The 22,971-nt window shown below is 62.0% G+C and overlaps 1 protein-coding gene across 3 annotated transcripts in view; it reads right to left on the bottom strand.

Annotated features, from left to right (window-relative positions):
* Positions 1–14,137: 14,137 nt before the first annotated feature.
* EXOC3L2 (exocyst complex component 3 like 2) overlaps positions 14,138–22,971 on the bottom strand; it is a 57,014-nt gene continuing 48,180 nt past the window's right edge. For all 3 annotated transcript variants that reach the window (XM_054010086.1, XM_054010085.1, XM_054010087.1), the window contains exon 12: positions 14,138–15,215. In XM_054010086.1, the coding sequence (XP_053866061.1) occupies positions 14,912–15,215 (304 nt within the window). In that variant the 3' untranslated portion in view covers positions 14,138–14,911. The remainder of the gene's footprint in view (positions 15,216–22,971) is intronic.

Raw genomic sequence — 22,971 nt, 5'->3', positions numbered from 1 at the left:
GGGAAGGCCTCTCCCGATGGAGAATCAGTGGTGGAATATGTACTGACCTTCCAGGAAAAGCTCGCGGAGCTCATGGGCTTGGCCAGGGGAAACCAGGTGATGCTTCTCATTCCCATGAGGAAGAACAAGAACAAGCAATCGGACCAGCGGAGACGGGTGCATTTGTCACTGGCCGTTCGCTCAGACGCTGCCTGCCATGGGGAGCGTCCCCTGCGCAGAACGGGGATGAGCCCCTCAGCACTGCGGCCCTGGGGGCACTGATGGGACATGGCCTCCACGGGGTCGCCTCTCACCCTGTGGTGCGCTGTGCAGGTGCCATGGGACAGCACCGGGGTGGCCCATTTCCAACAGTTGACAAGAAGGTGTGAGTAACCATTGGGGGAAAAATTAGCATGGGGAAATAGTGTTTACTTTGTGTAATGACGCAGCCACTCCCAGTCTTTATTCAAGCCTAATTATATTTACACAAAGTAAACACTATTTCCCCATGCTAATTTTTCCCCCTACGGTTACTCACACCTTCTTGTCAACTGTTGGAAATGGGCCATCCTGATGATCACTACAAAAGTTTTTTTTTTCTCCTGCTGAAAATAACTCACATTAATTGATTAGTCTCGTTATAGCTGGTACGGCAACACCCATTTTTTCATGTTCTCTGTGTATATATATCTTCCTACTGTATTTTCCACTGCGTGCATCCGATGAAGTGCGTTTTAGCCCACGAAAGCTTCTGCCCAAATAAATGTGTTAGTCTCTAAGGTGCCACAAGGACTCCTCGTTCTTTTTAGTAAGGAAATAGTTAACGATGCTGGGGTTGTTGTTAGGTTCCAGAGTTAACATCCACCTGTGATGACTGGGGCAGCTACCCCCTCCCCCACCGAGCTCTCAGCTCAGGCTCTCTGCAGGCTCAGGCAGTGTTGCTGTGTCACTCTCAGGGCCCGGTTGGAAGTTTCCCCCATGAGCACAAATGAAATTAATGGAAGCTCAGACCTGCAGGGTGCCAGGGATTCTCCATTTGAAGGATCCCCAGAAACCCAGGGTACAAGAGCTCACCCAGCACTGTCATACCGTGCAGCTCCACTGGGGGTTCATTGCAGCCTCACCCCAGCAACACCCAGCGCCGCAGGGTATGGCCAGGGGAAGCCTGCAGGGGCACGCTGGGCCAGTTGAGCGCCCCGCGCCGCACAGTGCCCCCAGCCAGCACCCCCTGCCCTGTCCCCCACAGCATCCCCCACCCCAGCCAGTACCCCCTACCCCAGCCAGCACCCACAGCCCTGTGCAGCTTGCCCCCAGCCAGCAACCCCTGCCCCGTGCCCCACAGCACCCCCCACCCCAGCCAGCACCCCCTGCCCCGTGCCCCACATAGCACCCCCCACCCCAGCCAGCACCCCCTGCCCTGTCCCCTCTGCCCCCAGCCGGCACCCCAAGCCCCTGCCCCATGCTCCCAGCCAACACCCCCTGCCCTGTGCACCTTGCCCCCAGCCAGCACCCCCTGCCCCACAGCATCCCCCACCCCAGCCAGTACCCCCTACCCCAGCCAGCACCCGCAGCCCTGTGCAACTTCCCTCCAGCCAGCACCCCGTGCCCCACAGCATCCCCCACCCCAGCCAGTACCCCGTACCCCAGCCAGCACCCGCAGCCCTGTGCAGCTTCCCCCAGTCAGCAACCCGTGCCCCACAGCACCCCCCACCCCAGCCAGCACCCCCTGCCCTGTCCCCTCTGCCCCCAGCTGGCACCCCCAGCCCCTGCCCCATGCCCCCAGCCAACACCCCCTGCCCTGTGCACCTTGCCCCAGCCAGCACCCCCTGCCCCACAGCATCCCCCACCCCAGCCAGCACCCCATACTTTGTGCCCCCTGCCCCCAGCCCCACACCCCACAGTGCCCCCAGCCAGTGCCCACTGCCCTGTGCCCCAGAGTGCCCCCTGGCCTCAGCCCCCAGCCAGCGCCCCCTACTGGCAGAGACCGGGGCTGGCATGGCCGGGCTGGGTCCCTCCCACACCGCCGAGTTGTTGGGAGGAAACGCGGCCGGAGCAGCAGCTTTTCCTGCGCTGCCCCGAGGAAAAACATCCCCTGAGCCGGGGGGACACGGGAAGGCTCCGCATTTCCGCTCTGCACACGGAGACCCCCATGACCCCCTGGGCCCCAGGGGAGCTGCCCCGCCGGGCCGCACAGGGGGCAGGTATTTATAGCGCCTGCCGCCCGCTCCTTCCGCCCGGGGCGTCCCGCGGCTGATTATAGCCTCGCCGCCCGCCCCAGCCCGCCCCTTTGGGCCGAGACTCCCGGCCCCTCCCCGGCCCTGCACAGGGGGGCAGGATGTGCAGCGAGCCCTGTGCCCAGCGCTTCATTCCGGGGTCTGCAGGGACCGTCTGGCCCGGTCTCTGGAGGGTTGGTCTGGCCCTGGCCCGATGGGGGCGCTTCTGCAGAGACGGTCTGGCGGGGGGGTTCTGGAGGGATGGTCTGGCCCAGTGTGGGGGGGGGGCAGTTCTGGATGGTCTGGCCCAGTGCGGGGAGTCGTTCTGGAGGGATAGTCTGCCCAGGGGGCGGTGGTGGTTCTGGAGGGATGGGCCGGCTCTTGGGTATGGACTGGCCCAGTTGGGGGGTGGTTCTAGAGAGAGGGTCTGGCCCAGTGGGGGGGGTGTTCTGGAGGGACGCTCCGGCCCAGTGCAGTGGGCTGGCTCTTGGGTATGGACTGACCCAGTTGGGGGGTGGTTCTGGAGAGAGGGTCTGGCCCAGGGGGGGCGGTTCTGGAGGGACCTTCTGGCCTAGTGGGGGTGGGTGGTTCTGGAAGGATGGTCTGGCCCATTGCATGGGGAGAGGGGTCTGGAGGGACAGTCTGGCCCGGTGGGGGAGGGGGTTCTAGAGGGTCGTCTGGCCCAGTAAAGAGGGGGTTCTGGAGGGATGGTCTGGCCTGTTGCATGGGGGGGGGGTGGTTCTGGGGGGTCGGTCTGGCCCAGTAAAGAGGGGGTTCGGGAGGGATGGTCTGGCCTGTTGCGTGGGGGGTGGTGGTTCTGGAGGGTCGGTCTGGCCCAGTAAAGAGGGGGTTCTGGAGGGACAGTCTGGCCCAGTAAAGAGGGGGTTCTGGAGGGACGGTCTGGCCTGTTGCGTGGGGGGTGGTGGTTCTGGAGGGTCGGTCTGGCCCAGTAAAGAGGGGGTTCTGGAGGGACGGTCTGGCCCAGTAAAGAGGGGGTTCTGGAGGGACGGTCTGGCCTGTTGCATGGGGGGGGTGGTTCTGGAGGGTCGGTCTGGCCCAGTAAAGAGGGGGTTCTGGAGGGACGGTCTGGCCTGTTGCGTGGGGGGTGGTGGTTCTGGAGGGTCGGTCTGGCCCAGTAAAGAGGGGGTTCTGGAGGGACGGTCTGGCCTGTTGCATGGGGGGTGGTGGTTCTGGAGGGTCGGTCTGGCCCAGTAAAGAAGGGGTTCTGGAGGGACGGTCTGGCCCAGTAAAGAGGGGGTTCTGGAGGGACGGTCTGGCCTGTTGCATGGGGGGTGGTGGTTCTGGAGGGTCGATCTGGCCCAGTAAAGAAGGGGTTCTGGAGGGACGGTCTGGCCCAGTAAAGAGGGGGTTCTGGAGGGTCGGTCTGGCCCAGTAAAGAAGGGGTTCTGGAGGGACGGTCTGGCCCAGTAAAGAGGGGGTTCTGGAGGGATGGTCTGGCATGTTGCGTGGGGGGTGGTGGTTCTGGAGGGTCGGTCTGGCCCAGTAAAGAGGGGGTTCTGGAGGGATGGTCTGGCTCAGTGTGTGTGGGGGGGTGTTCTGGAGGGTCGGTCTGGCCCAGTAAAGAAGGGGTTCTGGAGGGACGGTCTGGCCCAGTAAAGAGGGGGTTCTGGAGGGACGGTCTGGCCTGTTGCATGGGGGAGGGTGGTTCTGGAGGGTCGGTCTGGCCCAGTAAAGAGGGGGTTCTGGAGGGACGGTCTGGCTCAGTGTGGGGGGGTTCTGGAGGGACGGTCTGGCCCAGTGGGGGAGGGGGTTCTGGAGGGACGGTCTGGGACGGAGCTGCAGAGCCCAAACGTATTTTGCTCCGTGGCTCCTGATCTGACCCAGCCACGTGTGACACGTTCGGGAACCAACAGGCAGGTCTGATCCCGCGGAGGGGGGAGGGGTTCAGGGAGGACTCTGGGGCTGGGGTGGACCCAGCACTGTATGTGGTGCAGTCGGGGGACCCAGCCGAGCCGCAGGTCACCAGCTACGGCGCCCCCCTCCCCCGGGCCCATGTCTGCCCCTGGGCGTGAAGGACTTTGGGGCAGCCTGGGCACCTGGGGCCTGGAAGGGGCAGGGGCTCAGGGATGTCTCCCTGCACCTGCCTGGGCTGGGGGGGCTGCCAGCCCTGCCCACAAGTGACGATTTGAGGCCCCTCTCCAGATGGTTTATTGGGTGTCAGAGTCAAATGGGGGAGATGAACCCCAGAGAACTGAACAGGTGGCCACGCTCCACCCCCCGCCCCCAGCACTGTGATGCCAGCCCCACAGCTGCCCCAGGCTCCCCCAGCCCAGCCAGGATCGGGGCCACCAATGCCCCCAAACCAGCCGATTTCCATGCTGAGGCCTTGGTGCCCAGACCCAACCTGTGCCTGACACCCCCAGCTCCCCACACCACAGCCGGGGTGGCACTGCCTGGCCCACTTCCCCTGGCGCCGTGCTCCTTGTCCGGCCGGGCCGCAGCTCCTCCCTATGCCCTTGTGCAAAGGGCAGGGGCCCCCTTCCCAGCCCCCCAGGATGAGCTGTGCCCTGGCCTGTTGGGGGAAATAGAGGAGGGGAGATGGTGTAGCCTGGAGCAGCGCGGAGCTGTCTGTGGCTCCAGTCGGCTCCCCGCCCACAGCACTGGGCCGAGCCTGCGGAAGGCAGTGGGCGCTCCCTGGGGCTGCGAGGGCCCAGCTGGGGCTGGCGGGGGAGCTAGGTGAGGGGAGGGCTGGGGACCCCTGGACCACGCCCAGTGCAGGCTCCGGGAAGGGCCAGGCTATCACAGAGCCCGAGCTGCCCCATGACACACCAGAGCCCTGGAGCCGGAGGGTCTGCCCAGCCCAGCCCAGCACTCTCCTGAGGGGGCTCTGAGCGAATGGGCTGGTTCACTCCCCCCCACCCGCCCCTGACATCTCCCCAGCCTCTGCTCAGCAGCTGAGACTCCAGACTGCCCTGCAATCTGCCCAGGAGGGCAAAGGAGCCAGGCCTGTGGACGGTCCCACCCAGAAAGGGGCGCCCCACGGCCCCATTAGCGCCTCAGGCCCCACTCGCCACAGATCTTCCAGCCAGGGGCTGATTGGGCCGTTCATCCCCCCCCACACACACACCCTGCCTGAGCCTCTGATCTCCACCACCACCCAGCCAGCCCACCTGTGCCGCTGCCAGGCAGGTGCTGTCTCCTGCAAAGGTCCCCAGGCCGCAGTGGGATCCCGACAGACCCAGCTCACCGGGCTGGTAGCTCTGGGCTGGCGGGGCTGCGTGGTTAGACTTGTGAGGCGCTGCCGGCATGGGGCTCACAGCTGTACCCACAGTGCAGGGACCACGGACTGACCCGTTTCCGCCAGGGGATCCCCGAGTAGCCTTCGTGGCTTGCGCCCCACTCCCGTGAAGAGGAGGGGGCGGCTGGGTTCCTCCCACCAGCCGAGTTTGCAACTCAAAGCAAAAGGGGGAAGGAGTAAACTGCCCAAACAAGGAGGAAATGGGGTGCCTGGCCTGGGCCACCCCAAAGGCCAGCCGGAGCTTGCTGGTTATAGCAGCATCTGCCTTTGCAGCCGTAGTGTGGGGCTGGTCCCTGCTTTAACCCAGCCGTAGCGCTCGGCTCCTTTCCCTAGTTACCACACGTCAGCTCGGCTGTTCAGCGGGGGTTTGTGGTGAGCGCTCAGGACCCCGTGGCCTGCATGAGTGACTGGCCCTTTGGAGCGGGGAGTTACACCGAGAACCACAGCGGCATTCAGGGTACGGGGCCAGCCATGGGGCCTGGCTCTGATGCCATACGTAGGCTGTTATAGGACCTGGGGATTTCACACTTCAGAAACTGTTGGTGAAAACTAAGCGTGGCGCTCACAGCCAGCGTGAGGCTAGTGCCCAGCCGGCCCGAGGTTGGGACCCACGTTCCTGAGCCGCTGCTGGCCAGCCTGATGCCGCGCAGCCCCCTGGGCACAGCTCTGTGCATGTGTGGGGTCTCGGGCTCTATGGGGCTCAGCCCTGGGCTGGGTTCTAGGAAATATGGTACAGGGTCAGGGCCACCAACCTGCCACTAAAAAGAACGAGGAGTCCTTGTGGCATCTTAGAGACTAACAAATTTATTTGGGCATAAGCTTTTGTGGGCTAAAACCCACTTCATCGGATGCACGCAGTGGAAAATACAGTAGGAAGATATATATACACAGAGAACATGAAAAAATGAGTGTTGCCATACCAACTCTAACGAGACTAATCAATTAAGGTGGGCTATTATCAGCAGGAGAAAAAAAAAGGTTGGTTGTGATAATCAGGATGGCCCATTTCAAACAGTTGACGTGAAGGTGTGAGTAACAGTGTTCTCCGACTGGTTTTTGAATGTTACAATTCTTGACGTCTGTGACGAATTGGGCCTGTTCTCACGGTGGTCTGTGAATGCTGACAGGGGAGTGTTCTGGGATAGTCTGCATTGCAGGATGGGATCTGCCCGAGGGCGCCCGAGGGCGCATACCTGAGTGTGTAACATGAGAACCCAGGAAGGGGTTGAAGGGGAGGCGACTCCTTAGCCCGGGAAACTAAACAAAGGCTGTGGGAGGGGTCGCTGAAAGGAGAGTGCTGGAAGCAGGCAGGGAGAGAGGGCTGGGGGGCAGAGATGGCTCTGACCTCCCAAGGGGGGCTGGGCTGGAATGCCCGGGGACCCCAAGATGGACCTAACTGAGGGGGTCCCTGTTGTCTGTGCCTGCAAGACCTGTCTTGGACTGTATTCCTGTCATCCAAATAAACCTTCTGCTTTACTGGCTGGCTGAGAGTCATGGTGAATCGCAGGAAGCCGGGGGTGCAGGGCCCTGAGTCCCCCAATACTCCGTGACAACTGGTGGCAGCGGTGGGATCTACTGCACCCCGTGGACGGCGCTTCCTGCAGTAAGTAACTGGGGAGCAGTAAAACGAAGGGGGATTGACGGGGACCAGGCGTGCTGAAGAGTAAGAGAGAGACGGTTATTACCCCTGGGAGTGTGTGACCAGCGAGAAGGACTTTTGCAGTAACAGGGTCCCCCGGGGGGATCGCAGCGAGTGGTCCCAGGGGCGGAGGAGTCTGCAGCTCGACCCTGGCAGAGAGGTGGTGACCTCAAGAAGGGCTGGCACACTAGGGGGCCCCCTGGGAACTGTGGGGAGCTGTGAGCACACAGGCCGGTGAGTGGCCAGCAGGAAGATGTATGCCAAGCGGCTTAAGAGCGACCTGGTGGAGCTGTGCAAGCAGAGGCGGCTGCGCATTGGGAGGCTCACCAAAGAACAGCTCATTGCCCAGCTGGAGGCGGAAGATCGCGCGAATGAACTGATCCCTGTGTCTCAGGGAAGCAGCCTGGCAAATGCAGCGCAGGCACCAGTGTCTGTCCCAGCTGGGAGTGGTCAGCCGGCTGCTGAGGGCTTCCCGAGACCCCTCCTTCCTATGCCTAGGGGAAGGGTGGGGAGGAGCCCAGCAAATACCGAGGGCGCCGTGAACCCCCCGGCCAGCAGGGGGTCCTCCCGGCGAAGCCCACCGGCCAGCAGAGGATCCTCCCGGCGGCGTTCGGCATCCGGGGAGCGGAATTGGCTGGAATGGGAGAAAGAGCTAAAACTGAGAGAGCTGGAGGATCGTGAACAACAGAGACAGCATGAACGGGAGGAGAAAGAGAGACAGAGACAGCATGAAGAGAGACAGCGTCAGCATGAACGGGAGGAGAAAGAGAGACAGCATCAGCGTGAACGGGAGGAGAATAAGAGACAGCGTCAGCATGAAGAGAGACAGAGACAGGAGAATGAGAGACAGCGTCAGCATGACCTGGAACTGGCGAGATTGAAGGGCAGCGAACCCCCGGCTGCGGTGAGTGAGGGGGGACCCAGGACTGCACGGAGCTTTGATAAGTGCATCATGGCCCCATACAAGGAGGGGGAGGACATGGATGACTTCCTGGAGGCCTTTGAGACGGCCTGCGAGCTGCACCGTGTGGACCCCGCGGACAGACTCCGGGTCCTTACCCCCTTACTGGACCCCAAATCCGTGGCATTGTACCGCCAACTGGGAGAGGCAGAGAAAGGGGACTACGAACTATTCAAAAGGGCCCTGCTACGAGAGTTTGGGCTGACTCCTGAGATGTACCGGGAAAGGTTCCGGAGTCAAGATAAAACCCCTGAGATCTCATATCTGCAACTAGCCGCCCGCATGGAGAGATACGCCAGCAAGTGGGCTGGTGGGGCCCAGACGAAGGAGGACCTGATTAAACTGCTGGTACTGGAGCAACTGTTTGACCGGTGCCCATCCGACCTGAGGCTGTGGTTGGTGGACAGAAAGCCAGAGAACCCGCGACACGCCGGGCAGCTGGCTGATAAGTTTGTAAAGAGCCGGTCAGGAGATAAAAGGGAGGAGTCCCAAAGGAACAGTCCCACCACAACGCAGAGAGAGAGTCACCATGGGACCTCCCCATGGGAAAATACAGAAAAAACCCATCAGAGGGGAGCATCCGGCATCAGGACCATCCGACCTACTCAAAGGGACCCATGGGACATGGGCTGCTACCACTGTGGCCAAAAGGGCCACATACGGGCCCAATGCCCTAGGCTCAGGGACAGACTGAGCAGACCGAACCCACAGAGGGTTAACTGGGTAGAGACCCAGCCCGGCGAAAGGCAGCATTCCCAGGGAAGGGGGGCTGGCAGAGTACCACCTGCTAAGGAGGGAGGAGAGCTCCAGGCCAGCTCCTCTAGGGGGCTGGATGCTCCAGACTCAGGGTTTTTGGTTTATATGGTAGGCGCGGGGCTGTCCCTCCGGAGAGAGTACCTTGTTCCCCTGGAGGTGGATGGGAGGAAGGTCAATGGATACTGGGATACGGGCGCAGAGGTGACGCTGGCCCGGCCCGAGGTGGTGGCCCCAGATCAGGTGGTGCCCAACACCTACCTGACCCTGACGGGGGTGGGCGGAACACCAGTCAAAGTACCCGTGGCAAGGGTACACCTGAAGTGGGGGGCCAAGGAGGGCCCCAAGGATGTGGGGGTACACCCGTATTTGCCCACTGAGGTATTGATGGGGGGGGACCTGGAGAACTGGCCAAGCAACCCCCAAAAGGCACTGGTTGTGACCCGCAGTCAGAGCCGGCGAGGGGCACTGCGCCCTGGCCTTGGGGGGGGTGCCTTGCCTGAGGCGCAGGACCCTAACCTGGTGGGGAGGGAACGCCCAGGGACACGGCTCAGGGAGGCTGCAGCTTCAGGCCCAGCGGGCGAGGAAGAGCAGGTGGCCATCCCTGTCCCAGCTGCTGAGTTCCAGGCCGAGTTACAGAGAGACCCCTCCTTGCGGAAAATAAGGGACCTAGCCGACCTCAATGCGGTACAGACCATGGGACGAGGTGGCCGGAAAAGGTTCCTGTGGGAGAAGGGGTTCCTGTACCGAGAATGGGCTCCCCCAGGGAAAATGGAGTCAGGGGGGATCAGGAGGCAGCTGGTGGTACCCCAGAAGTATCGCCGCCAGCTGCTGTGCCGGGCCCATGACATTCCCCTCTCAGGGCACCAGGGAACCTGGCGTACCCAGCAGAGGCTGCTACGGAGCTTTTACTGGCCTGGGGTCTTTGTTACTGTCCGACAGTACTGCGGATCCTGTGACCCCTGTCAGAGGGGGAGGAAGGCCTGGGACAAGGGGAAAACAGCTTTAGGACCCTTGCCCAGCATAAAGGATCCTTTCCAGAGGGTGGCCAAGGTTAAAAGGGCGGCTCTGAACCAAGAGAGCCCAAAGCACAGACCTCCAGACTGGAGCGCTGGGAAAAGACCACAGCCCAGTTGGAACCCCAGAGGTATGGGGGTGGGAAAAGGGCGCAGGCCGCATAAACCTTCCCACATGCGAACTGCAAGTGCCATCAAGCACCCCCGACCTAAGGGGGGGCGTGAAACTGGAGGGGCCTGGTGTAATTCTCACCAAGGAATGGGAGGGATGCGGGGGCATCCATGGGAACGGGGGTAGGTTCGAACTTCCCCGGGTCACTGGCTAAAGTGACCCTGCTCAGTTCGGTCTCGAAGGGGGGAGAGATGTGACGAATTGGGCCTGTTCTCACGGTGGTCTGTGAATGCTGACAGGGGAGTGTTCTGGGATAGTCTGCATTGCAGGATGGGATCTGCCCGAGGGCGCCCGAGGGCGCATACCTGAGTGTGTAACATGAGAACCCAGGAAGGGGTTGAAGGGGAGGCGACTCCTTAGCCCGGGAAACTAAACAAAGGCTGTGGGAGGGGTCGCTGAAAGGAGAGTGCTGGAAGCAGGCAGGGAGAGAGGGCTGGGGGGCAGAGATGGCTCTGACCTCCCAAGGGGGGCTGGGCTGGAATGCCCGGGGACCCCAAGATGGACCTAACTGAGGGGGTCCCTGTTGTCTGTGCCTGCAAGACCTGTCTTGGACTGTATTCCTGTCATCCAAATAAACCTTCTGCTTTACTGGCTGGCTGAGAGTCATGGTGAATCGCAGGAAGCCGGGGGTGCAGGGCCCTGAGTCCCCCAATACTCCGTGACAACGTCTGATGTGTGTCCATTTATTCTTTTGTGTAGAGACTGTCCTTGATGATGCGCTGGAGAGGTGTCAGTTGGGGGGTGAAGGTGACGGCTAGTGGCGTTCTGTTACTCCAGGACAGGCCCAACAAAGAAAGTAACAGAACGCCACTAGCCATCACCTTCAGCCCCCAACTAAAACCTCTCCAACGCATCATCGAGGATCTACAACCTATCCTGAAGGACAATCCCTCACACTCACAGACCTTGGGAGACAGGCCAGTCCTCGCCTACAGACAGCCCCTCAACCTGAAGCAAATACTCACCAGCAACTACACACCACACAACAAAATCACTAACCCAGGAACCAATCCTTGCAACAAAGCCCGATGCCAACTCTGTCCACATATTTATTCAGGGGACACCATCATAGGACCTAATCACATCAGCCACATCATCAGGGGCTCGTTCACCTGCACATCTACCAATGTGATATATGCCATCATGTGCCAGCAATGCCCCTCTGCCATGTACATTGGCCAAACCGGACAGTCTCTATGCAAAAGAATAAATGGACACAAATCAGACGTCAAAAATTATAACGTTCAAAAACCAGTAGGAGACCACTTCAACCTCCCTGGTCACTCAATTACAGACCTAAAAGTGGCCATTCTTCAACAAAAAAACTTCGAAAACAGACTCCAACGAGAATCTGCAGAACTGGAATTAATTTGCAAACTGGACACCATCAAATTAGGCCTGAATAAAGACTGGGAGTGGCTGGGTCATTACACAAGGTAAACATTATTTCCCCATGCTATTTTTTCCCCATACTGTTACTCACACCTTCTTGTCAACTATTGGAAATGGGCCACCCTGATTATCACTACAAAAGTGTTTTTTCTCCTGCTGATAATAGCTCATCTTAATTGATTAGTCTCGTTATAGCTGGTACGGCAACACCCATTTTTTCATGTTCTCTGTGTATATATATCTTCCTACTTACTTTCCACTGCATGCATCCGGTGAAGTGGGCTGTAGTCCACGAAAGCTTCTGCCCAAATATATTTGTTAGTCTCTAAGGTGCACAAGGACTCCTCGTTCTTTTTGTTGATACAGACTAACACGGCGACCCCGCTGAAACCTGTCGATCTGCCACTGGCAGCTTGGGGGAGGAGATCTGGCCAGGAGCAGTGCGAGCAGAGGGGACCTTGCCGGGAGCAGTGTGGCCAGGGGAGTGTGGGGGGGACTGGGAGCAGTGTGTGTGTGTGTGGGGGGGGGGAACCTGGCTGGGAGCAGTGTGTGTGTGTGGGGGGGGGGGGAACCTGGCTGGGAGCAGTGTGTGTGTGTGTGTGGGGGGGGGACTGGGAGCAGTGGGGGGGGGCAGGGGGACCTGGCTGGGAGCAGTGTGTGTGTGTGTGTGTGGGGGGAACCTGGCTGGGAGCAGTGTGTGTGTGTGTGTATGGGGGACGACGACTGGGCACAGTGCGGGGGGGGGGGACTGGCCAGGAGCAGAGTGTGTGAGTGTGGGGGGTGGGGGGGACGACAACTGGGAACGGGGGGGGGGGAAGGGGACCTGACTGGGAGCAGTGGGGGGGGGGGACCTGGCTGGGAGCAGTGGGGGTGTGTGTGGGGGGAAACCTGGCCGGAGGCAGTGTGTGTGTGTGGGGGGGGGACTGGTAGCAGTGAGGGGAGCAGGGGGACCTGGCTGGGAGCAGTGTGTGTGTGTGGGGGACTGGGAGCAGTGTGTGTGTGGGGGGGGACCTGGCTGGGAGCAGTGTGTGTGTGTGTGGGGGGACCTGGCTGGGAGCAGTGTGTGTGTGGGGGGGGGACCTGGCTGGGAGCTGTGTGTGTGTGGGGGGGGGACTGGGAGCAGTGTGTGTGTGGGGGGACCTGGCCGGGAGCAGTGTGTGTGTGTGGGGGGGACTGGGAGCAGTGTGTGTGGGGGGGGGACTGGGAGCAGTGTGTGTGTGTGGGGGGGACCTGGCTGGGAGCTGTGTGTGTGTGTGGGGGGGAACCTGGCCTGCTCCCTTGCTATTCTTCTGCCATCAGCACAGTTTACATCTGTCAAGATAAATGGCCTCCTGCCCTCGCCCTGTTTCCATGGGGCCGGGGGTGTGGGGGCAGCCAGGGGCTGGCGGCTGGGATGGATGTTTGTGTTTCTGGCCGGATCTCAGTAGCTGCGTAGGCCAGGCCAGCGCTCCCCCCCCTCCCGACTGGATGAACTAGTGCTAGGGCACAAGGGAGAGGGCAGCCAGTGCCCTGGGCAAGGGACTCCTGGGAGGCCAGGGGGCTGCACTGTGGGATTGAGGGGCACTCTGTGTGTGTGGGGGGGGGAGCCCAAGGCTGGGCTGGCAGCAGGCTGCGGGTCAGGAATGAGGGGCACCAGCAGAGCTGGGGGAGGGGAGGCTGGGAGCAGCAGGGGGCTGTGGGTCAGAATTGAGAGGCACCGGCAGAGCTGGGGGGGGCTCAGCAGAGGCCATGGGGTTGGTCTGAGGCCCTGGCCGAGGGGCGATGGGAGCGGCCTGGGGGGTGACTGAGAATGACAAGCCCTGGCCTGTCACCCCTCCCCCACACCTGGACCTCAGGGGCCCCTCTCCCAAGCCTGTCCTAGGTCCTGCCCCCTGCGGGCCCCCCTCCTGCTGGGGGCTCCCCATGCCTGGGCATGCCCTAGGGCCCTGCCGTTGCCCCCTCCCTCTGGGGCTCCCCAGAGCCCTACCCCCCTTGGACACTGGCAAAGACCAGGTAGTAAGAGCGCTGTTGTCCCCTTCCCCGATTGGCCCCAGCCCCCCAGGTCCCAGGCGTGTGGGAAACACCGCGGGCCCCCGCCAGGCAAGGCTGGCAGCAGCGGCCTGATGACTTTCCCAGCTTTGCTCCCCTCACACGCAGGAATTTCCTTCCTCCAAGCCCCGGCTGGACTCCACCGGCTTCCCTGGAGTGAGCCAGGGGTCGGGGGGAGCTGGGACAAGGGGGCCCTGCAGGGTGTGGGAGGGGGCACCTTGTCCCAGATTCCCCCTCGGTGGGGGGGGGGGGGGGCAGATCGATGTTGCCCCCGGGCGGTGGGAAGAACCGAGCCCCCTGCCCTGCTGCCGGTGTGGCCAGGGACGGGTTGTTCCTGGAAAACACAGCCAACTTGGCCAGGATGTGCCGCATGGTGGAGCGGTTCCGGCAGGGCAAGGCTGGGACAAAGGGTCACACGCTGCGTGTGAGCTGGGGCCGGGCAGGGACCATGTGGGAGACACAGACCCACCTGTGCCAGGCACTGTCCAAGGCACCGGCAGGGAACCCGCTGCCTTAGCACCAGCCCTGGCTCCATGGCCAACTTTTGTGCCATGCCTTGGCCTGGAGAATGAGCCGCCCCAAAGGGGTCAGTACTTGGGAAGTGGGGAGGGAAAGACCCCCTCCCTCCCCGCTCAGCCCAGCCACCCCACTAGCAGCCCCTAGGGCGCCCGGCTGGGCAAGGCCCCGATCGGTGCAGACGGCCCCACACACCCGAGAGCAGCCTTTAAATTAACGTTTATTCCTTATCATACAGTTACAGACTGAACTCGAGCCCTGGGTGAGCCAGACCCCACCCCATGACCGGGCAGCCTGGGGAGGGGGGGGCTATGCAGAGGGCCCCCACTGGGTGAAATGAGACCCTTCCTGCCCTGGGCCTATGCTGTGGGGGCGTGGGGGTGGGCACCACACCTGGCACCAGCGCCCAGGGCTCTGGCACGGACCCAGTTGCAGCTGCTGCTCAGGGGGTCAGTAGTGGCTGGATCCTCTGTGGGGCTGGCAAGTCACAGCCAGGAGGGGCCCTGGGGGGTATGGCATTACCCCACAGGTGGGCACTCAGAGGTGGGGCAGCCAGAGGGGAGCAGGGCAGAAGGGCTACCAGCCCCAGTGGGAGGTGGCATGGCCAGCGGGCACAAAGGGTCAAACACCCCCCCAGCATGTCCCACCCACAGGCCTGGCCTTGCCCCAGCAGCTGCAGCCCCACGCGAAGGGCCCAAGTGCATCTCTGGGGAGGGCTGCCATAAATGAACATCCGAAACCCCCTGCTCGGGGGCAGCGCTGGGCACCAGTGTGAGTTCAGGACCGAAGCGCTGGGGCCTAAGGGGGGCTCACAGGCAGCAAGGCTGGTTGCCTGTGTCCCAGCCTCACCCACCCGGCTGTCAGGACCGGGTCTTTGGGTGCAGACTGGGTGACATGGCCTGGGGCCAGCAGGATACAGGAAGCTGCTCACTGGCGCAAGGCGCCGGGCCTGGCGCGGCTCAGGGGCTGGGTCCTGGCTCGTCTCACACCTGGATGTCCGCCTCATGCTCGCTGGGCTGGGGCTGGCATGTATCAGGCGCGGGACCCAGGCACCCCCAGCGCAGCCAGCCCAGGCAGGCGTGGTGCACGGGCGGCAGGCGTGGCAGGGCCCCGCTGAAGCAGCGCACCTCACGGGCGGCGGGGATCGCCGAGAAGAAGGTCCGCTCCTGGCACTGTGGAACCTCGCCCTTGCCCAGCTCCAGGTCTTTCACCACAGCCAAGATCTCCTGGCGCTGCGTCTGGCCCCGCAGGCCCCGCACGTCCAGCAGGGCCGCCACATGCTTCTTCCTGCCAAGACAAGAAGAGGGTGCTCAGAACAGCCCCCCACGGCACCGGGCAGAGCCACGCCACTGGGGCCATTGCCGTGTCCACCCACGCCAGTGGGCACACGGCTACGGGGCAGAGCCTGCAGCCAGGGCACCGCCCAGAGAGCCGGAGATGGGAGACGCCAGGCCAGCTCCCTGCGGAAACCTGGGAACAAACTCTTGACCCAGCCCAGAGAGGGGGCAACTCCTCAGACAGGCCACAAGGGGGCCCAGTCCCCCCATAGCCCAGCCAAGGGTTCAGGGAAGGACCCAATGTGAGTGGGGCTGGGGATGCAGCTGCCTTCTGCCATGGGGCAGTGAGGGGAGCACCCCTCCCTTGGCAACCGGGCCGCACCTGGGCAGAGGCACTGACTGGGGGGAGCTGCAGAGGGGGGGGGGGGGGGGAGCCATTCACCAGAAATAAATGGAGTCACCTCCCTAGCAGTGTCAGCCTGGTGCCCACCAGGTCCCCCCATCAGCACCCCCTGGCGGTGTAGCCTGGTGCCCACCGGGTCCCCTCCTGTGACGAACTGGGCCTGTTCTCACTGTGGTCTGTGAATGCTGACAGGGGAGTGTGACTAGGATGGTCTGCATTGCAGGATGGGATCTGCCCGAGGGCGCATACCTGAGTGTGTAACATGAGAACCCAGGAAGGGGTTGAAGGCGAGGGGACTCCTTAGCCTGGGAAACTGAACAAAGGCTGTGGGAGGGGTCGCTGAAGGCAGAGTGCTGGAAGCAGGCAGGGAGAGAGGGCTGGGGGGCAGAGATGGCTCTGACCTCCCAAGGGGGGCTGGGCTGGGATGCCCGGGGACACCAAGATGGACCTAACTGAGGGGGTCCCTGTTGTCTGTGCCTGCAAGACCTGTCTTGGACTGTATTCCTGTCATCCAAATAAACCTTCTGCTTTACTGGCTGGCTGAGAGTCATGGTGAATCGCAGGAAGCCGGGGGTGCAGGGCCCTGAGTCCCCCAATACTCCGTGACAACTGGTGGCAGCGGTGGGATCTACTGCACCCCGTGGACGGCGCTTCCTGCAGTAAGTGACTGGGGAGCAGTAAAACGAAGGGGGATTGACGGGGACCAGGCGTGCTGAAGAGTGAGAGAGAGACGGTTATTACCCCTGGGAGTGTGTGACCAGCGAGAAGGACTTTTGCAGTAACAGGGTCCCCCGGGGGGATCGCAGCGAGTGGTCCCAGGGGCGGAGGAGTCTGCAGCTCGACCCTGGCAGAGAGGCGGTGACCTCGAGAAGGGCTGGCACACTAGGGGGCCCCCTGGGAACTGTGGGGAGCTGTGAGCACACAGGCCGGTGAGTGGCCAGCAGGAAGATGTATGCCAAGCGGCTTAAGAGCGACCTGGTGGAGCTGTGCAAGCAGAGGCGGCTGCGCATTGGGAGGCTCACCAAAGAACAGCTCATTGCCCAGCTGGAGGCGGAAGATCGCACGAATGAACTGATCCCTGTGTCTCAGGGAAGCAGCCTGGCAAATGCAGCGCAGGCACCAGTGTCTGTCCCAGCTGGGAGTGGTCAGCCGGCTGCTGAGGGCTTCCCGAGACCCCTCCTTCCTATGCCTAGGGGAAGGGTGGGGAGGAGCCCAGCAAATACCGAGGGCGCCGTGACCCCCCCGGCCAGCAGGGGGTCCCCCCGGCGAAGCTCGCCGGCCAGCAGAGGATCCTCCCGGCGGCGTTCGGCATCCGGGGAGCGGAATTGGCTGGAATGGGAGAAAGAGCTAAAACTGAGGGAGCTGGAGGATCGTGAACAACAGAGACAGCATGAAGAGAGACAGCGTCAGCATGAACGGGAGGAGAAAGAGAGACAGCGTCAGCGTGAAGAGAGACAGAGACAGCATGAACGGGAGGAGAAAGAGAGACAGAGACAGGAGAATGAGAGACAGCATCAGCGTGAACTGGAACTGGCGAGACTGAGGGGCAGCGAACCCCCGGCTGCGGTGAGTGAGGGGGGACCCAGGACTGCACGGAGCTTTGATAAGTGCATCATGGCCCCATACAAGGAGGGGGAGGACATGGATGACTTCCTGGAGGCCTTTGAGATGGCCTGCGAGATGCACCAGGTTGATCCCGCGGACAGACTCCGGGTCCTTACCCCCTTACTGGACCCCAAAGCCGTGGCATTGTACCGCCAACTGGAAGAGGCAGAGAAAGGGGACTACGAGCTATTCAAAAAGGCCCTGCTACGAGAGTTTGGGCTGACTCCTGAGATGTACCGGGAAAGGTTCCGGAATCAGGATAAAACCCCTGATATCTCATATCTGCAACTAGCCGCCCGCATGGAAGGATATGCCAGCAAGTGGGCTGATGGGGCCCAGACGAAGGAGGACCTGGTCAAACTGCTGGTACTGGAGCAACTGTATGAGCGGTGCCCATCTGACCTGAGGCTGTGGTTGGTGGACAGAAAGCCAGAGAACCCGCGACAGGCAGGCCGGCTGGCCGATGAGTTCGTAAAGAGCCGGTCAGGAGATAAAAGGGAGGAGTCCCAAAGGAGCAATCCCACCACAATGCAGAGAGAGAGTCACCATGGGACCTCCCCGTGGGAAAATACAGAAAAACCCCATCAGAGGGGAACATCCGGCATCAGGACCATCCGACCCACTCAAGGGGACCCATGGGACATGGGCTGCTACCACTGTGGCCAAAAGGGCCACATACGGGCCCAGTGCCCCAGGCTCAGGGACAGACTGAGCAGGCCGAACCCACAGAGGGTTGACTGGGTAGAGACCCAGCCCGGCGAGAGGCAGCATTCCCAGGGAAGGGGGGCTGGCAGAGTACCACCTGCTAAGGAGGGAGGAGAGCCCCAGGCTAGCTTCTCTGGGGGGCCAGATGCTCCGGATTCAAAGTTCTCCGTTTACAGGGTTGGCGCGGGGCTGTCCCTGCGGAGCGAGTGCCTTGTTCCCCTGGAGGTGGAGGGGAAGAAAGTTTATGGTTACTGGGACACGGGCGCAGAGGTGACACTGGCCCGGCCCGAGGTGGTGGCCCCAGATCGGGTGGTGCCCAACACCTTCCTGACCCTGACCGGGGTGGGCGGGACCCCATTCAAGGTTCCCGTAGCGAGGGTACACCTGAAATGGGGGGCCAAGGAGGGCCCCAAGGACGTGGGAGTGCACCACCATTTGCCCACCGAGGTGTTGATGGGGGGGGACCTAGAGGACTGGCCAAGCAGCCCCCAGACCGCCTTAGTTGTGACCCGCGGTCAGAGCCGGCGAGGGGCACTGCCCCCTGGCCTTGGGGGGGGTGCTTTGCCTGAGGCGCGGGACCCTAACCTGGTGGGGAGGGAACGCCCAGGGACATGGCTCAGGGAGGCTGCAGCTTCGGACCCAGCGGGCGAGAAAGAGCAGGTGGCCATCCCTGTCCCAGCTGCTGAGTTCCAGGCCGAGTTGCAGAGAGATCCCTCCTTGCGGAAGATAAGGGACCTGGCCGACCTCAATGCGGTACAGACCATGGGACGAGGTGGCCGGAAAAGGTTCCTGTGGGAGAAGGGGTTCCTGTACCGAGAATGGGCTCCCCCAGGGAAAATGGAGTCAGGGGGGATCAGGAGGCAGCTGGTGGTACCCCAGAAGTATCGCCGCCAGCTGCTGTGCCGGGCCCATGACATTCCCCTCTCAGGGCACCAGGGAACCTGGCGTACCCAGCAGAGGCTGCTACGGAGCTTTTACTGGCCTGGGGTCTTTGTTACTGTCCGACAGTACTGCAGATCCTGTGACCCCTGTCAGAGGGGGAGGAAGGCCTGGGACAAGGGGAAAACAGCTTTAGGACCCTTGCCCAGCATAAAGGATCCTTTCCAGAGGGTGGCCAAGGTTAAAAGGGCGGCTCTAAACCAAGAGAGCCCAAAGCACAGACCTCCAGACTGGAGCGCTGGGAGAAGACCACAGCCCAGTTGGAACCCCAGAGGTATGGGGGTGGGAAAAGGGCGCAGGCCGCATAAACCTTCCCACATGTGAACTGCGAGTGCCATCAAGCACCCCCGACCTAAGGGGGGGCGTGAAACTGGAGGGGCCTGGTGTAATTCTCACCAAGGAATGGGAGGGATGCGGGGGCATCCATGGGAACGGGGGTAGGTTCGAACTTCCCCGGGTCACTGGCTAAAGTGACCCTGCTCAGTTCGGTCTCGAAGGGGGGAGAGATGTGACGAACTGGGCCTGTTCTCACTGTGGTCTGTGAATGCTGACAGGGGAGTGTGACTAGGATGGTCTGCATTGCAGGATGGGATCTGCCCGAGGGCGCATACCTGAGTGTGTAACATGAGAACCCAGGAAGGGGTTGAAGGCGAGGCGACTCCTTAGCCTGGGAAACTGAACAAAGGCTGTGGGAGGGGTCGCTGAAGGCAGAGTGCTGGAAGCAGGCAGGGAGAGAGGGCTGGGGGGCAGAGATGGCTCTGACCTCCCAAGGGGGGCTGGGCTGGGATGCCCGGGGACACCAAGATGGACCTAACTGAGGGGGTCCCTGTTGTCTGTGCCTGCAAGACCTGTCTTGGACTGTATTCCTGTCATCCAAATAAACCTTCTGCTTTACTGGCTGGCTGAGAGTCATGGTGAATCGCAGGAAGCCGGGGGTGCAGGGCCCTGAGTCCCCCAATACTCCGTGACAACTGGTGGCAGCGGTGGGATCTACTGCACCCCGTGGACGGCGCTTCCTGCAGTAAGTGACTGGGGAGCAGTAAAACGAAGGGGGATTGACGGGGACCAGGCGTGCTGAAGAGTGAGAGAGAGACGGTTATTACCCCTGGGAGTGTGTGACCAGCGAGAAGGACTTTTGCAGTAACAGGGTCCCCCGGGGGGATCGCAGCGAGTGGTCCCAGGGGCGGAGGAGTCTGCAGCTCGACCCTGGCAGAGAGGCGGTGACCTCGAGAAGGGCTGGCACACTAGGGGGCCCCCTGGGAACTGTGGGGAGCTGTGAGCACACAGGCCGGTGAGTGGCCAGCAGGAAGATGTATGCCAAGCGGCTTAAGAGCGACCTGGTGGAGCTGTGCAAGCAGAGGCGGCTGCGCATTGGGAGGCTCACCAAAGAACAGCTCATTGCCCAGCTGGAGGCGGAAGATCGCACGAATGAACTGATCCCTGTGTCTCAGGGAAGCAGCCTGGCAAATGCAGCGCAGGCCCCAGTGTCTGTCCCAGCTGGGAGTGGTCAGCCGGCTGCTGAGGGCTTCCCGAGACCCCTCCTTCCTATGCCTAGGGGAAGGGTGGGGAGGAGCCCAGCAAATACCGAGGGCGCCGTGACCCCCCCGGCCAGCAGGGGGTCCCCCCGGCGAAGCTCGCCGGCCAGCAGAGGATCCTCCCGGCGGCGTTCGGCATCCGGGGAGCGGAATTGGCTGGAATGGGAGAAAGAGCTAAAACTGAGGGAGCTGGAGGATCGTGAACAACAGAGACAGCATGAAGAGAGACAGCGTCAGCATGAACGGGAGGAGAAAGAGAGACAGCGTCAGCGTGAAGAGAGACAGAGACAGCATGAACGGGAGGAGAAAGAGAGACAGAGACAGGAGAATGAGAAACAGCATCAGCGTGAACTGGAACTGGCGAGACTGAGGGGCAGCGAACCCCCGGCTGCGGTGAGTGAGGGGGGACCCAGGACTGCACGGAGCTTTGATAAGTGCATCATGGCCCCATACAAGGAGGGGGAGGACATGGATGACTTCCTGGAGGCCTTTGAGACGGCCTGCGAGATGCACCAGGTTGATCCCGCGGACAGACTCCGGGTCCTTACCCCCTTACTGGACCCCAAAGCCGTGGCATTGTACCGCCAACTGGAAGAGGCAGAGAAAGGGGACTACGAGCTATTCAAAAAGGCCCTGCTACGAGAGTTTGGGCTGACTCCTGAGATGTACCGGGAAAGGTTCCGGAATCAGGATAAAACCCCTGAGATCTCATATCTGCAACTAGCCGCCCGCATGGAAGGATACGCCAGCAAGTGGGCTGATGGGGCCCAGACGAAGGAGGACCTGGTCAAACTGCTGGTACTGGAGCAACTGTATGAGTGGTGCCCATCTGACCTGAGGCTGTGGTTGGTGGACAGAAAGCCAGAGAACCCGCGACAGGCAGGCCGGCTGGCCGATGAGTTCGTAAAGAGCCGGTCAGGAGATAAAAGGGAGGAGTCCCAAAGGAGCAATCCCACCACAACGCAGAGAGAGAGTCACCATGGGACCTCCCCGTGGGAAAATACAGAAAAACCCCATCAGAGGGGAACATCCGGCATCAGGACCATCCGACCCACTCAAGGGGACCCATGGGACATGGGCTGCTACCACTGTGGCCAAAAGGGCCACATACGGGCCCAGTGCCCCAGGCTCAGGGACAGACTGAGCAGGCCGAACCCACAGAGGGTTGACTGGGTAGAGACCCAGCCCGGCGAGAGGCAGCATTCCCAGGGAAGGGGGGCTGGCAGAGTACCACCTGCTAAGGAGGGAGGAGAGCCCCAGGCTAGCTTCTCTGGGGGGCCAGATGCTCCGGATTCAAAGTTCTCCGTTTACAGGGTTGGCGCGGGGCTGTCCCTGCGGAGCGAGTGCCTTGTTCCCCTGGAGGTGGAGGGGAAGAAAGTTTATGGTTACTGGGACACGGGCGCAGAGGTGACACTGGCCCGGCCCGAGGTGGTGGCCCCAGATCGGGTGGTGCCCAACACCTTCCTGACCCTGACCGGGGTGGGCGGGACCCCATTCAAGGTTCCCGTAGCGAGGGTACACCTGAAATGGGGGGCCAAGGAGGGCCCCAAGGACGTGGGAGTGCACCACCATTTGCCCACCGAGGTGTTGATGGGGGGGGACCTAGAGGACTGGCCAAGCAGCCCCCAGACCGCCTTAGTTGTGACCCGCGGTCAGAGCCGGCGAGGGGCACTGCCCCCTGGCCTTGGGGGGGGTGCTTTGCCTGAGGCGCGGGACCCTAACCTGGTGGGGAGGGAACGCCCAGGGACACGGCTCAGGGAGGCTGCAGCTTCGGACCCAGCGGGCGAGAAAGAGCAGGTGGCCATCCCTGTCCCAGCTGCTGAGTTCCAGGCCGAGTTGCAGAGAGATCCCTCCTTGCGGAAGATAAGGGACCTGGCCGACCTCAATGCGGTACAGACCATGGGACGAGGTGGCCGGAAAAGGTTCCTGTGGGAGAAGGGGTTCCTGTACCGAGAATGGGCTCCCCCAGGGAAAATGGAGTCAGGGGGGGATCAGGAGGCAGCTGGTGGTACCCCAGAAGTATCGCCGCCAGCTGCTGTGCCGGGCCCATGACATTCCCCTCTCAGGGCACCAGGGAACCTGGCGTACCCAGCAGAGGCTGCTACGGAGCTTTTACTGGCCTGGGGTCTTTGTTACTGTCCGACAGTACTGCGGATCCTGTGACCCCTGTCAGAGGGGGAGGAAGGCCTGGGACAAGGGGAAAACAGCTTTAGGACCCTTGCCCAGCATAAAGGATCCTTTCCAGAGGGTGGCCAAGGTTAAAAGGGCGGCTCTAAACCAAGAGAGCCCAAAGCACAGACCTCCAGACTGGAGCGCTGGGAGAAGACCACAGCCCAGTTGGAACCCCAGAGGTATGGGGGTGGGAAAAGGGCGCAGGCCGCATAAACCTTCCCACATGCGAACTGCGAGTGCCATCAAGCACCCCCGACCTAAGGGGGGGCGTGAAACTGGAGGGGCCTGGTGTAATTCTCACCAAGGAATGGGAGGGATGCGGGGGCATCCATGGGAACGGGGGTAGGTTCGAACTTCCCCGGGTCACTGGCTAAAGTGACCCTGCTCAGTTCGGTCTCGAAGGGGGG

This window comes from Malaclemys terrapin, chromosome 20, assembly GCF_027887155.1.
Source record: "Malaclemys terrapin pileata isolate rMalTer1 chromosome 20, rMalTer1.hap1, whole genome shotgun sequence".
Lineage (NCBI taxonomy): Eukaryota > Metazoa > Chordata > Testudines > Emydidae > Malaclemys > Malaclemys terrapin.
Note: the sequence above shows the minus strand (reverse complement) of the source record. Positions and strands in the feature narration are given on the sequence as shown.